General features: G+C 53.7%; 1 protein-coding gene across 2 annotated transcripts in view; it reads right to left on the reverse strand.

The window, feature by feature from the left end:
* Nucleotides 1-7061: 7061 nt before the first annotated feature.
* SIL1 (SIL1 nucleotide exchange factor) overlaps nt 7062-12214 on the reverse strand; it is a 219094-nt gene continuing 213941 nt past the window's right edge. For both annotated transcript variants that reach the window (XM_077911887.1, XM_077911886.1), the window contains exons 8-10: nt 10074-10170; nt 9498-9662; nt 7062-7585 (exon numbers count right to left, since the gene is read on the reverse strand). In XM_077911887.1, the coding sequence (XP_077768013.1) occupies nt 7229-7585; nt 9498-9662; nt 10074-10170 (619 nt within the window). In that variant the 3' untranslated portion in view covers nt 7062-7228. The remainder of the gene's footprint in view (nt 7586-9497; nt 9663-10073; nt 10171-12214) is intronic.

Below are 12214 nucleotides of genomic sequence, written 5' to 3' on the forward strand. Positions count from 1 at the left end.
AGGGGGTGGGGCACTGACCCCCGTGTAGTCGAACAGCCCCATATACATTTTGACGTGCCCAAAACTAATAGCCTATTTTTGATTGGAAGCCTTATTGATACGACATATTTTGTGTTGTTGTTGTTAAATTATCTGAGGGGGGGGGGAGAGAGAGAGAGAGAGAGAGAGAGAGAGAACACGAGCCTGAGTTGGGGGGGGGGAATAGAGGGAAAGAGAGGGAGAAGCAGAGACTGTGCTGAGCACAGGGCCCAATGTGGAGCTAGATCCTGCAGCCCTGAGGTCATGACCTGAGCCCAAACCAAGAGCTGGATGCTTGACCAACTGAAATACCCAAGGGTCCCTGTGTACATGTTGTGTATTGTATTGCAGTAAACTAAAGAAAACATTAAGAAAAGCATAGGAGAAAATACATGCACAGTGCTATTTTTTTTTAAAGACACCCATAAATAAGTGAACACACAGTTCAAAACCACATTGTTCAAAGGTTAACTATAATCTCAAAGTACAGATAATAATGGTCAATTGTCAAGTAGTTAGCCAAGAGTGAGGTTTTTAAAGTTTTTATTTGACACAGAGAGAACCAGAGAGCACAAGCAGGGGGGAGCAGCAGAGGGAGAAGCAGGCTCCCACTGAGCAGAGCCTGACGTGGAACTCGATCCCAGGACCCCAAGATCATGACCTGAATGGACGGCAGACACTTTACCGACTGAGCCACCCGGTGCCCCAGGAAAGAATGGGTTTTGAACGTTTGTTGCCTTTGTTATTTTTTATTTTTGAAGTTACACCCAGTAAAACTCACTGTTGGTGTATGATTCTATGGATTCTGATAGCTGCACAGGGTAGCCTGTGATCCCCACCATCAGGGCACCAATGCTCCCTCACCTGAGAGACTCCCTGTCCTACCCCAGGGTAGTAGAAAGGTCCCCTTACATTCTAGCAAAGCACTTTTCCTGTAGTTTTGCCTTTTCCAAGATGTCACATAAACGGAACTGTACAGTATATAGTCCTTTGAGTCTGGCTTCTTTTGCTCAGGGTCATGCGTTTCAGACGCAGGGCCATAGCCATGCGCGACCATCACCAGCTCACACTTCCCGCTGCATGCAGTTTGTCTTTCTGTCCCCAGGTGAGGGACATTTTCATTGTGTCTAGGTTGTGTTTTTGTTGCTTAACAAAGTTGATATAAGTATTTGTGTACAAGTTTTTGTGTGAACCTAGACGATTATTTTGGGTAAATACCCAGGAGGGAGCCTGGCGCGTTATATGGTAAGTACTTAATTTAGTAAGAAAGGGCCCAACTATTTTCCACAGTGGCTGCGTCATTCACGTTCACACCAGGCAAGTATGAGTTCTAGCCACTCTGCATCCCCACTGGCACCTGGTAACTCAGGTTTAGGTTATTTTTTTAGCCATCTGCATAGTAGGTCATAGTATCTCGTAGTGTTATGTTGCATTTCCCTAACTACTGACGCCAAGCATCTTTCCACATGCTTTTTCATCACTTGTGTATTTCTCTGGGGAAAAGATCTTTTCAAATCTTGCCTATTTTTCTTTTGTTGGGTTGACTTTTTTTATTGAGTTCTAAGGATTCTTTTTTTTTTTTTTTATGCTAAGGATTCTTTATATGATCTGGATACAAGGCCTTTTTCAGATATGTGATTACACCTATTTTGTCCCTGTTTGTGGCTTGTCTTATTTTCTTAATTTCCTTCACAGGACAGGTTTCCAATTTTGAAGTATTTCCATTTATTCATTTTCTACTTTATGAATTGTGCATGTGGAGTTGTATCTTGGAAATCTTAGCCTAACTTAAGGTCACAAAGATTTCATTTTTTTTTTTTTAATTTTTATTTATGATAGTCACACACACAGAGAGAGAGAGGCAGAAGCAGGCTCCATGCACCGGGAGCCCGACGTGGGATTCGATCCCGGGTCTCCAGGATCACGCCCTGGGCCAAAGGCAGGCGCTAAACCGCTGCGCCACCCAGGGATCCCTGTTCATGCCAGTATACAGAAATATAATTGATTTTTCTACGTTGCCTTAAATCTTGCCATCTTGCTAAATTCCTTGTCAGTTCTAGATTTTTTTTTTAAAAGATTTTATTTATTTATTCATGAGACACAAAGAGAAAGAGAGAGGCAGAGACACAGGCAGAGGGAGAAGCAGGCTCCATGCCAGGAGCCCGACGTGGGACTTGATCCCAGGACTCCTGGATCACGCCCTGGGCCGAAGGCAGCGCTAAACCGCTGAGCCACCAGGAATCCCAGTTCTTTTGTACATTCCATGGCATTTTCTACACTGACAATTGTGTCATCTATGAATACAGAGTTTTATTTTTCCTTTTTCAGTCTGTAGACCTATTCATTCATTCCTGCCTTACTGCAGAGCCCAGGACAATATTGAAAAGGAGAGTAGGGATCCCTGGGTGGCGCAGCAGTTTGGCGCCTGCCTTTGGCCCAGGGCGCGATCCTGGAGACCCGGGATCGAATCCCACATCGGGCTCCCGGTGCATGGAGCCTGCTTCTCCCTCTGCCTGTGTCTCTGCCTCTCTCTCTCTCTCTCTCTATCATAAATAAATAAATTAATTTTAAAAAAAAAAGGAAAGGAGAGTAAAAGAGAACAGAGGGCACTGGCATTTTTGCCTTCTTTGTAACTTTGGGGAAAAACAAATCAGTCTTGACCATGAAGTTTTGATGTTTGTTGTAGGTTTTTTTTTTTTTTTTTAAGATTTTATTTATTCATGAGAGACACAGAGAAGGGGCGGGGGCAGAAACATAAGCAGAGGGAGCATAGGCAGAGGGAGACGCAGGCTCCATGCAGGGAGCCCGATATGGGACTCGATCCCAGGACTCCAGGATCATGCCCTGGGCCAAAGGCAGGCACCAAACCGCTGAGCCACCCAGGGAGCCCTGTTGTAGGTTTTTATGTGGTTTTCCTTCATCAGGTTAGCAAAGTTCCCATCGTTTCCCTAATTTGCTAAGACTTTTTACTATGACTGGATATTTTGTCCCGTGTTTTTTTCTGAATCTATTGAGGTGAACATGTAGCTTTTTCTTCTTTAGTGTGTTACTATGGGGTAATGTGTTGAGCTAGCCTTGCATTCCCAGGATAAACCCCTGCTACATTCAATTTGCTAAAATATACTGTAGACAAATTCCACACTGAGGATTTTGGTAGGAAAATCTATAGTCCTTAACCACGCCTGCAAGATCTCCCCTCCCCAGTGACCCCTGACCTCATCATGCACAAAGAATATTGATCTACTGAGATTTTTCTTTTCTTATCCTTGCCCAGAATTGGAATCAGTGATGTTGACCTCATGGAATGAATGAGTTTGGGAGTGGATTTTTCTACTTTCAGGAACAGACCATAGACTTGGTATTACTTGTTATAATTTGCCAGGGAAACTATCCCAGTCTAAAGATTTCTTTGTGGGGGACACCTGGGTGTCTCAGTGGTTGAGCGTCTGCCTTCTGCTCAGGTCGTGATCCTGGGGTCCTGGGATCGAGTCCTGCATCAGGCTGCCCGCAGGGACCTACTTCTCCCTCTGCCTGTGTCTCTGCCTCTCTCTCTGTGTCTCTCATGAATAAATAAAAATCTTAAAAAAAAAAAAAAAAAAGATTTCTTTATGGGAAGTTTTTTTTTTTTTTTTTTTAAAGAATTTATTTATTTAAGAGAGAGAGAGGGAGGGAGGGTGAGCACGCAAGCAGAGTGAGCAGCAGGCAGAGGGAGTGAGAAAAACAGGCTCTCCACTGAACAAAGAGCCTGACCTGGGGCTTGTCCTGGGACCATGACCTGAGCCAGAGGCAGATGCTCAATCGACTGATCCACCCAGGAGCCCCATGTGGCAAAGTTTTAAATCATGAATTCAATTTAACAGATACAAGACTAAATCTTTTTTATCTTGGGGAACTTTAGTAACATGTATTTGTGGGAGGCAGAGTAATTTCCCCATCCAGCTTCCTGGAACCTATGAATATATTTCATGGCAAAGGGGAATTGAGGTTGCTCATTGGCTGATTTTAAAATAAAGGAACCAGCATAATCCAGGTGGGCCAAATATAGTCACAGAGGCCTTAGCGTGGAAGAGGAGGGCTGGAGAGAAGGTGAGAGTGGTGTCCATGGGAAGCTGACAAAACGAGGACTGCAGGCAGCCTCAGGAGCTGGAAAAGGCAAGGAGGCGGATCCTCCGCAGCACCTATGGGAGGGAGCGCAGCCCTGAGAACAGCGTCCAACTTCTGCCGTACAAACTGTGGTAGAGCAGATGTGAGTTGCTTTAAGGTAAGAAGTTCATGGTCATGTTAGAGCAGCAGCAGCAAACTGATGCAGTGAAGGACCGTATTTTCAAGGAACTGGTCCGTTGTTTCTTCTAAGTTGTCAAATTACGGACCTGGAGTTGCTGGTCCTGCTCACTCACTGTCCTGATACTTGCAGGGTCTGCAGCGATGCGGTCCTCTGAATTCCTGAGCTGGGTAACATGGGTCTTCTTTTTTCAAAGAACCACCTTTCATTCCCTTGATTTCCTCTGGCTTTTCTGCCTTCAATCTTGTTAGTTTCTGCCCCTATCTTTAATATTTCCTTTGCTTCTGTTTCCTTTAGGTTCACAAGCAGCTCTATTTGGTGCTCCTTTTTTGCTGGCTTTTAAAAATTACCTTCGCTTTTTTTAATATGTCATTTAATTTTAAGTTTATATAACTGGAATCTTGACAGTGCTGTGTCGCACGAGCAGCTCACAGCAGCTCACAGCTGCTCGGATGCCACGGCGCCGCTGCGTGCGCCTGTCCTCGTGTACACCCTGCCCTCAGCCGCGCGCTGGCTGCTGCTGCCGAGGCAGCGTCCCTGGCGTGAATGTCCAGCTGGCTGCTTGGCATGGGCGCCACCACAGCCTCGTCCGCCGCGAGGTCCAGGCGTGGCCCTGCCGTACACACCCGGCCCGTGCAGGCCCTGGTGTGAGGCCTCACCTGGACCCCAGCGAGCCCTGCCTGTGCCGTCCGCTCTCACCGTGCCACCCGAGTGTCTATCTGGCGAGCTGTGTCCCAGCCCCAGCTGCCCAGTGCCACCGCTGCAGGAGCCCTCCAGTCCCACATGGCTGGCAGGATGTGCCCTCATACCCGCTCCTCCACCGACGCCCGGCCCCTCCAGCCCTGCTCACTCTCTGCTCCGAGCCCTGCACCCTCCCAGGTTCATGGATTTGCTTCCTTGTCTGCCGAGAAGCTCCTCAGAGCAGTCTTCCTCAGGGTCCAGGTGGGCAGCCCCACCCCCCATCGCCCTTAGCGTCCCCTGCTGGAGTGAACGCTCTGCACCACCCCCCTCCCACTGTCATGTGACATCCTCCTGCCCCAGAGCAGGGCTGGGGAGCTGTGGGCAGTCACACGAAGGCCGCAGCCGGGAGGACACCCACAACTCAGCCCTCACTCCACCCTCCAATGGGTGAGGGCACAAGGCTGACGAGATGCTGGACCAAGTGCTCCCCCTGACCCTGTTGCTCCATGTGAGCCCCCTTGGCCCCTCACCCTTGTCCCTTCCTTCAGCTCTTGAACCTGTGGGTCCTTCAAACAGCCCACCCCCCTCCGCACCAGCCTCAGCCAGGATGAGGCTCACACCACAACTGTCCCCAAGCCCAAGCCCTCCTCGTTCTTTGCTCCCAGAGGGGCTCACAGCCACATCCCCCCTCAAATTCACCCCCAGAGTCTGCTGACACTGTCTTGACCCTGGCCTGAGCCAGGGCCCAGCACCTCCTCTCTCCCTGCCCTGTTCCACCCTCCATTTCAGACCCCTACCCTGCCTGTCAGAGTCACATCATCACTTTCCGAGACATCCAGTCTTCCACAGCACGCGAGACCCAAGTCCTGGCTCTGCCACCCAAAAGCCATGTGACCTCAGGCAGAACACTTAGTCTCTCAGATCCATGATTTCCTCGTAAGATACACTCAAAAGGCAATTTAAAGGTTTTAAAGGCAGTGAGGCAGATAGTACCTAACATGTAGCAGCCTCTGCGTCTGGTCCCCGTGGGGCCTGAGCCTCGAGGCTCCTACCCTGGCACAACAGGCTGTGTCCCTCCTGCCCCCCAGGAGGCACGTGTGCAGGCAACAGCTCTCTCCCGAGCTTCCTGTGTGCTGTGGCGTGAGGTGGGCGGGAGAGGGTGTGAGGCCGAGCTAAGGGACCGCAGGGAAGGAAGCCAGCCACTACCCTGCTTGTCTGGGCCTCAGTTTCCCCTCAGCTTAATAACCTTGAGATTTCTACATGCCACGCCTGGATGGGGAGGCAGGCGTGAGCCCGTGAGGCACTGGGAAAGGCTGGAAAACAAACGTACCAGAATCCAAATCAGGAAAGCCCAGGGCCGGGGTTGCCATGGCAACGTGCAGCAGGTGCCTAGCCTGGCTCAGCCCTGCGGGGTGAGGGCCAGGACTTGCCAGGCTCTGCTGCCCCACCTCTGAGGTGGCCTCCTCCACAGAGCACTGTGGTGACACTGGGGGGCGGGGGGCACAGCGAGGGGCCTCCTGTCAGATGGGTTGTGTGGGTCTGGGCTCCTGCTTCAGCCTTAGGGAGACCACGGCTCTCCAGGGGTGCAGCCTATGCCAGGGCCCCTGGGGCACTGCCAGCCCCCAGTCCTCCCCATGAGTCCCAGCACTGATGGCCGCAGACACGGCACCTGGGTTGCCACCACTGCCAGTGGCCTCCAAGCCATTTCCAGGGCACAGTGTACAGGGAGCCATGGGACGATTCCCCGACCTTCCCCAGGAGCCAGGGGGAGGGGGACAATCACGGGTGCCAGGCATGCTTTCTCTCATGTCAAGGCACCCCCACCCCCATGATACCTGAGAACACATGACTTCCCAGGGTCATACACCCCTGGGTGGTAAAGAGCCCTGGGAAGCCCTGGGTGGTTTTCCAACTCCAGAGCCCAGACCTCTTCCAGGAAGCCTACCACAGGGTGCCCAGGCCTGACCACCCACCATCAGTGCCCATCTACCTGAGCACCAGCCCAACTACCCTAGAGATGTCCTAGGCAGTCCCCCAACCACAGGGCTGTGTCCAGTCTGCAGAGACACACGACACACAGTGGCCCTCATACCTCCATTTAATGGCCAAGCCAGCACGGCCCGGATGGTGGGCAACCCCAGTAGGGAAGTCCTCCCTCCTGGCCAGTGTACCCCGAGAAGCCCACCCCAACTGGTGCCCGCCAGCCTCACTGATGTCCCAGTCTGGTCCCTGCATTAGGGAGCAGCCTCATCTCAGCTCCTTCAGTAAGCTGTTGATAGAGCCCAGCAGCTCCCGGAAGTATCCCTCATCCTCGCCATCTCGGAGCTCCAGGGCGGCCAGAGCCTGGTACTCAGCCTGCAGGCTGACCAGCATCCTGCTGAGTTGGGGGTCCTGGTGGTAGCGGTCCCGGCAGGTGGCCAGGAGGGCGCCCAGCGTCTGTAGCACCTTTTCTCGGGCGTCGTGCTCAGGGAGTGCCAGGAGGTGGGCGGTGATCTCACACCAGCCTTGCTCCCGCAGGCCGGGTAGCAGGTGCACCTGGCGATACTGCTGCAGCTTCTCTGGGGACGACTCTTGGGTCAGTTCAGCCTCCTCCTCGGCAAACATCTGCCATCCGTACGTGCGGGCACCAGGGATGGGGGTTGGGGGAGAGAACACAGAGAGCAGTCAGCGCTGCCACTCACACAGCAGGGCATGGGGCTCACCAGCCGCCTGCCCTGTCTTCCTCCATACTTTCGGGGTGCAAAGGCCCAGCATGGAGAAGACTAGCTAGATTCATGGCTTCACATGTGTTCACCCACCCATAGGTCTGTCCATCCATTTATCAGGAACAACTGTGCAATATGCCACAGAAACCAAAATGTGCTGAGAAACCCAGGCGGAGCCATGATCCTTGCCCTCAAGGAGCTCAAGGTCTAGCAGAATGAAAATTAACTGAATGATTCCTGAACAGCAGGATACATTTAGTTCAGCAGTGTACTGTGGAGGCAAGCAGTCTGGGTTCAAATTCCTGCTCCACCACTGATGGCCAAATGGCCTTGGGCAGGCACTGCATCATCTCTTTTGTGGAGATGATATGGCTGCCTCAGGACCCCCAGGAGCACACACCGGGGCAGCGAGCACACACAGCACACTGGGGTAGCTGTGAGGGGTAGCTGTGAGGGGACAGGGGACACGCCAGTGTCAGTACACCTGCCACTCCAGGGCTGGGACAGCAAAGAGACACCTCGTGCACCAGGAAGAGGTCAGTCTCTCCTGGTAGAGGCCAAGCTGACACGCACGTCCCTCTCCAGGCCTGCTAGCCCGTTGCCAGGAAGTTGACTGGGCCCAGGCCCAATTAACTGGATGTGAGCAGCACACGGCTGCCTGCTGTTTCGGGTTTCTGCAGCTTGGAGAGAGAGAAAGAGAGGAAAAAGGAGGGAAAGAGGGAAAGAGGGAGGGGGAGAGATACAAGCCAAAAGAATGCAAGGTGAGGTCAGCCCAGAGAGAGGGGGGCATGTGCACAGCAGTGAGTGGGCATGGAGGCAGCACCGCACAGCTCTGATCCCCAGTCCAGAGCAGGGGCAGGGCAGCCTGGGCCCCAGCCCCCCACACTCAGCAGTGGTGCCCGCGGCTGCCCAGCCTTGCACCACAAACCCGCAGTCACTGTTCCAGGGAGAGTGTGGCCAGAGAGAGCCAGTGAGAAAGCCCTGCTGCTGCTCTCTGGAGCCACGGAGTCAGGACCTGGACCCGACTGGGTCTACACTCCCCAGAATCAGGACATTTTTTAGGCTCACAAAGACCGAAGTGGGTTGGGCCTACTTTGGTAGGCAAGTCTCCTCCCGGGTGGCAACAACAGGTTGTCCCAGGCAACAACAACCTGGTCCCAGGCCCCCGAGGGCACACATTCTGAGCCCTTGCCCAGAGCCAAAGCTCCCAGAGGAGGCAGGTCCAGGTTTCTAGAATCTTGAGATTCAGCATCATTGCAGCCTCTGGCTGAGTGGTGCTCTGGCTGCTTCACAGGCCCCCAGGCACAGCCACTCCACTCCACAGGCTCCCTGTCACCCCACCTGCTCCCAGTCACTTCATAGGGTCCCCATAGCCCCACCATCACCCCACCTGCTCTCCGTCGCCCCACCCAAGGCTTTAACCAAATGACCTGCCACTCCAGGAAGGGCAGCTCCTGGCCGTTTCTGGTCTTCCATCCCGTGGCCTCCTCTGTCTGTACACCCTGTCCTGGCCCGTCAGCACCTCCATCCTCCCCATCCTAACCAGCCACCAGTTTTTAGTTTAGCAGTCATCTTCCCTAAGACACTCCATGGGAAAGCTCCTGTGAATCTTCCCTGAAGTCTCAGAGATTCTAGGTTCAGGCCCCACAGCAGCCCTGTCTGCCCAGCACAGGCTGACACATTCTCCTTTCCAGGAGCACCATTAGGAGGATGGCAGGAGGGAAGACGAGATGCGGGAGGGGCTGGGGTCAAATGGCCAGAAGCAAAATAAAGCGAGGTGACACAGAGGCATGGAAGGTCCAAGCACTCACCTTTTCAGTGACCAGGTCATAAAGCAGAGTGACCACACGCACGGCCAGCACCTCTGTGCCCTTGGCCTGTACCAGGCTCCTGAGTACCTGCAGCCCCCCCAGTTTCAGGAACTGTTGTTGGGCGTAGGGGAAGTGGCGCAGCAGGGAGCACAGTGCAAACAGGACCTGCAGAGAGTGAGGAGACATGTGGAGCTGGCCCTGCCCAGGGTCCAACAGAGGCCCAACTCCTACAGCCCAGCTCCACTCTTCTCGGCCTCACTGGCCACCCTCAAGTACAGCTACACCCTAGATCACAGGTCTGTGATAGCCAGACCTTCACCATCAGACCAGTGATGGCCCAGACAGGATGCCAGTCTCAGCGGTACCCGAGACTACCATGGTAGCTGAACTGAGACCTCCAGATGCCCTGCCTGGAAGCTGCCACACTGCCTGAGTTGAGTGGGACCTCCCCCCTCATGCCACCCACCCAGTGGATACACGACCACTCGGATCCCCAAGGGTAAAAGGGGTGAACCTGGCCTTCCAGCTTCCACAGCTATGCTAGGGGCTGGGCAGGAGTAAGAGGCACAAACATACCTTCTTCTTCGCAGTGAGAGGCTGCTCTGTAGCCAGGATGACCAGCAGTTTCTGCAGGGCTCCTCCCTCAATGGCCTCTACTTGGACCTTTGGGTTGCTAGGGAGAGAGCACAGGACAGCATGACACTGACCTTCCCAAATAGCTGGGGGCATGCTGCAACACTCAGCCCCTCGATATGGGTGGGTAGGGAGATGATAACACACCAGTCACCCCCTGGGGAAAACTAAGGTGCCCAAGGGAGGCTCCTACTTGGGACAAGCTAGAACACAGCTGGGTAAACAGACAAAGGGCTATACGTCCACTTGGGTACAAAGGCCTGTGGCCCAAATGATAGGGCCAAAGGCTCCCCCTACACTGTCCTATCACCTGGCAGCCAAAGGGGGAGTGATCCCGGAAGGGAAACTACCTCTATCATTTAAAAACCTCCTGATGCTAAAGGTGCTACTCAGTGTCCCGGTGGTGGAAAGCTTTCCCCCACTCACCCCCGGCCTCCACTGCGTCCTCTTCCTTCCATGACCCCAGGCAGTCATACCCTGAGGGGGCAATTACTAAAAGGTCTGTTCTCTGAGTGGAGCTCCTCTAGGCCACAGGCTGGGACCCAGTACCCTTTCCTCTCCTGGGTGGGGCGCACAGACAACATGCAGTCAATGGTGTGGGAAAAGGACAGGAGGAACAAGCGAGATCCAGAGAACCTCTTAAGGTGAGCAGATCCTAGAACAGGACCAGCCTAGATGCTTCCCCACTGTGACAGTAGCTCCCCTAGCATTCAGCACACAGTTCACGTCATGGGGCCCAGGAAAAGAGGGCAAGAATGAATCAACACCTGTGCAACCAGGGCCGCACCAGCCAACACGCAGCAACCTGTGACACTCAAAACCTGGAGCTGCCTCTGGAACTCCTTTCCCCATTGTTGTCTGGAGAGAGTGAGAAGGTCCAAACATTCAGGCAAGACTCTCCTGGATGAAACGACAGGGACCTGGCTGGTGAGACCTGCATGGGGCGGGGTACCAGGCAAGGGATATGTATAGGAACCTCTTGCTTTCCAAGATCACATTAGTGATCAACTAGGGAGCAAGTGCCAAGCACAGGGACCTGTGTGGTTAGGCCCTCGAGGAAGGAGAGAGGCGAAGGCTCCCTCCCTAGATACTTAGGAGGCCTCAGAGAAGAAGGTGGCAGGCTCCTAAAAAGCCTGAGGCCAAAAGGAAGGGGAGGGGCCAGACCAGGGGTCACCAAGTAGCTCTCACACTCACCCAGATGGCCCACAAAAGGCACTGAATCGGGGATCCCTGGGTGGCTCAGCGGTTCAGCGCCTGCCTTTGGCCCAGGGCATGATCGTGGAGACCCGGAATCGAGTCCCACATTGGGCTCCCTGCATGGAGCCTGCTTCTCCCTCTGCCTGTGTCTCTGCCTTTCTCTCTCTGTGTCTCTCATAAATAAATAAAATCTTAAAAAAAAAAAAAAACCCACAAAAGACAAAAAACACAAAAGGCACTGAATCTCCTCTTGGCTCTGGCTGCTTCACCTCAGCAAGGCCATCAGCTCCCCAGAGTCCGAAAAAGCACCTTTCCTCCTAACCCCCACCTGTGGCAAGGGTCCCTCACGGCAGGCACCCTGCACAGGGAGGCAGGGTCTGAGACCCAAAGGAAATGGGAGGCACATAACGAGAGAGTTCACAATGCTGCCTGCAGCAGACGGCCTGCAACATAGCAGGTGCTCCGTTAAAGCTGGCCCAGTGGCCTCGTGATGGAGCCTGACCCTAGCAGCCCCCAGCTTCAAGTTCCAAACACAACTTAGCACGCTGAGGCAGCTGTCCTGCTTCATGTGGGAGGCGCCTGAGTCTGTCTGTGTCCTTCTGGCCATAAAGTATGCGCAGGGTGGGTGCCAACCCGTCCCACTGCAGCTCCCTTGGTGTGTCTGAGGAGTAGCCTGGAGACGAGCTGGGTCTCTGGGGAAGGACGGCTGACAGCTCCCCTCCAGACAGGCAGGTGGGTGCCAGTGCAGGGCCCGGGAGCTACAGCCCACCCCTGCCCCTGCTTCCCCTGCCTGAGAAAGGCAGCTGCTCCATCAAAGCGCGAGCTAATTAGGACTGTGTGTACCGCCACGTGCCTGAGGAACACTCACCCGCGACAGGCAGGGTCTC

This window comes from Canis aureus, chromosome 10 (genome assembly GCF_053574225.1).
Source record: "Canis aureus isolate CA01 chromosome 10, VMU_Caureus_v.1.0, whole genome shotgun sequence".
Taxonomy (NCBI): domain Eukaryota; kingdom Metazoa; phylum Chordata; class Mammalia; order Carnivora; family Canidae; genus Canis; species Canis aureus.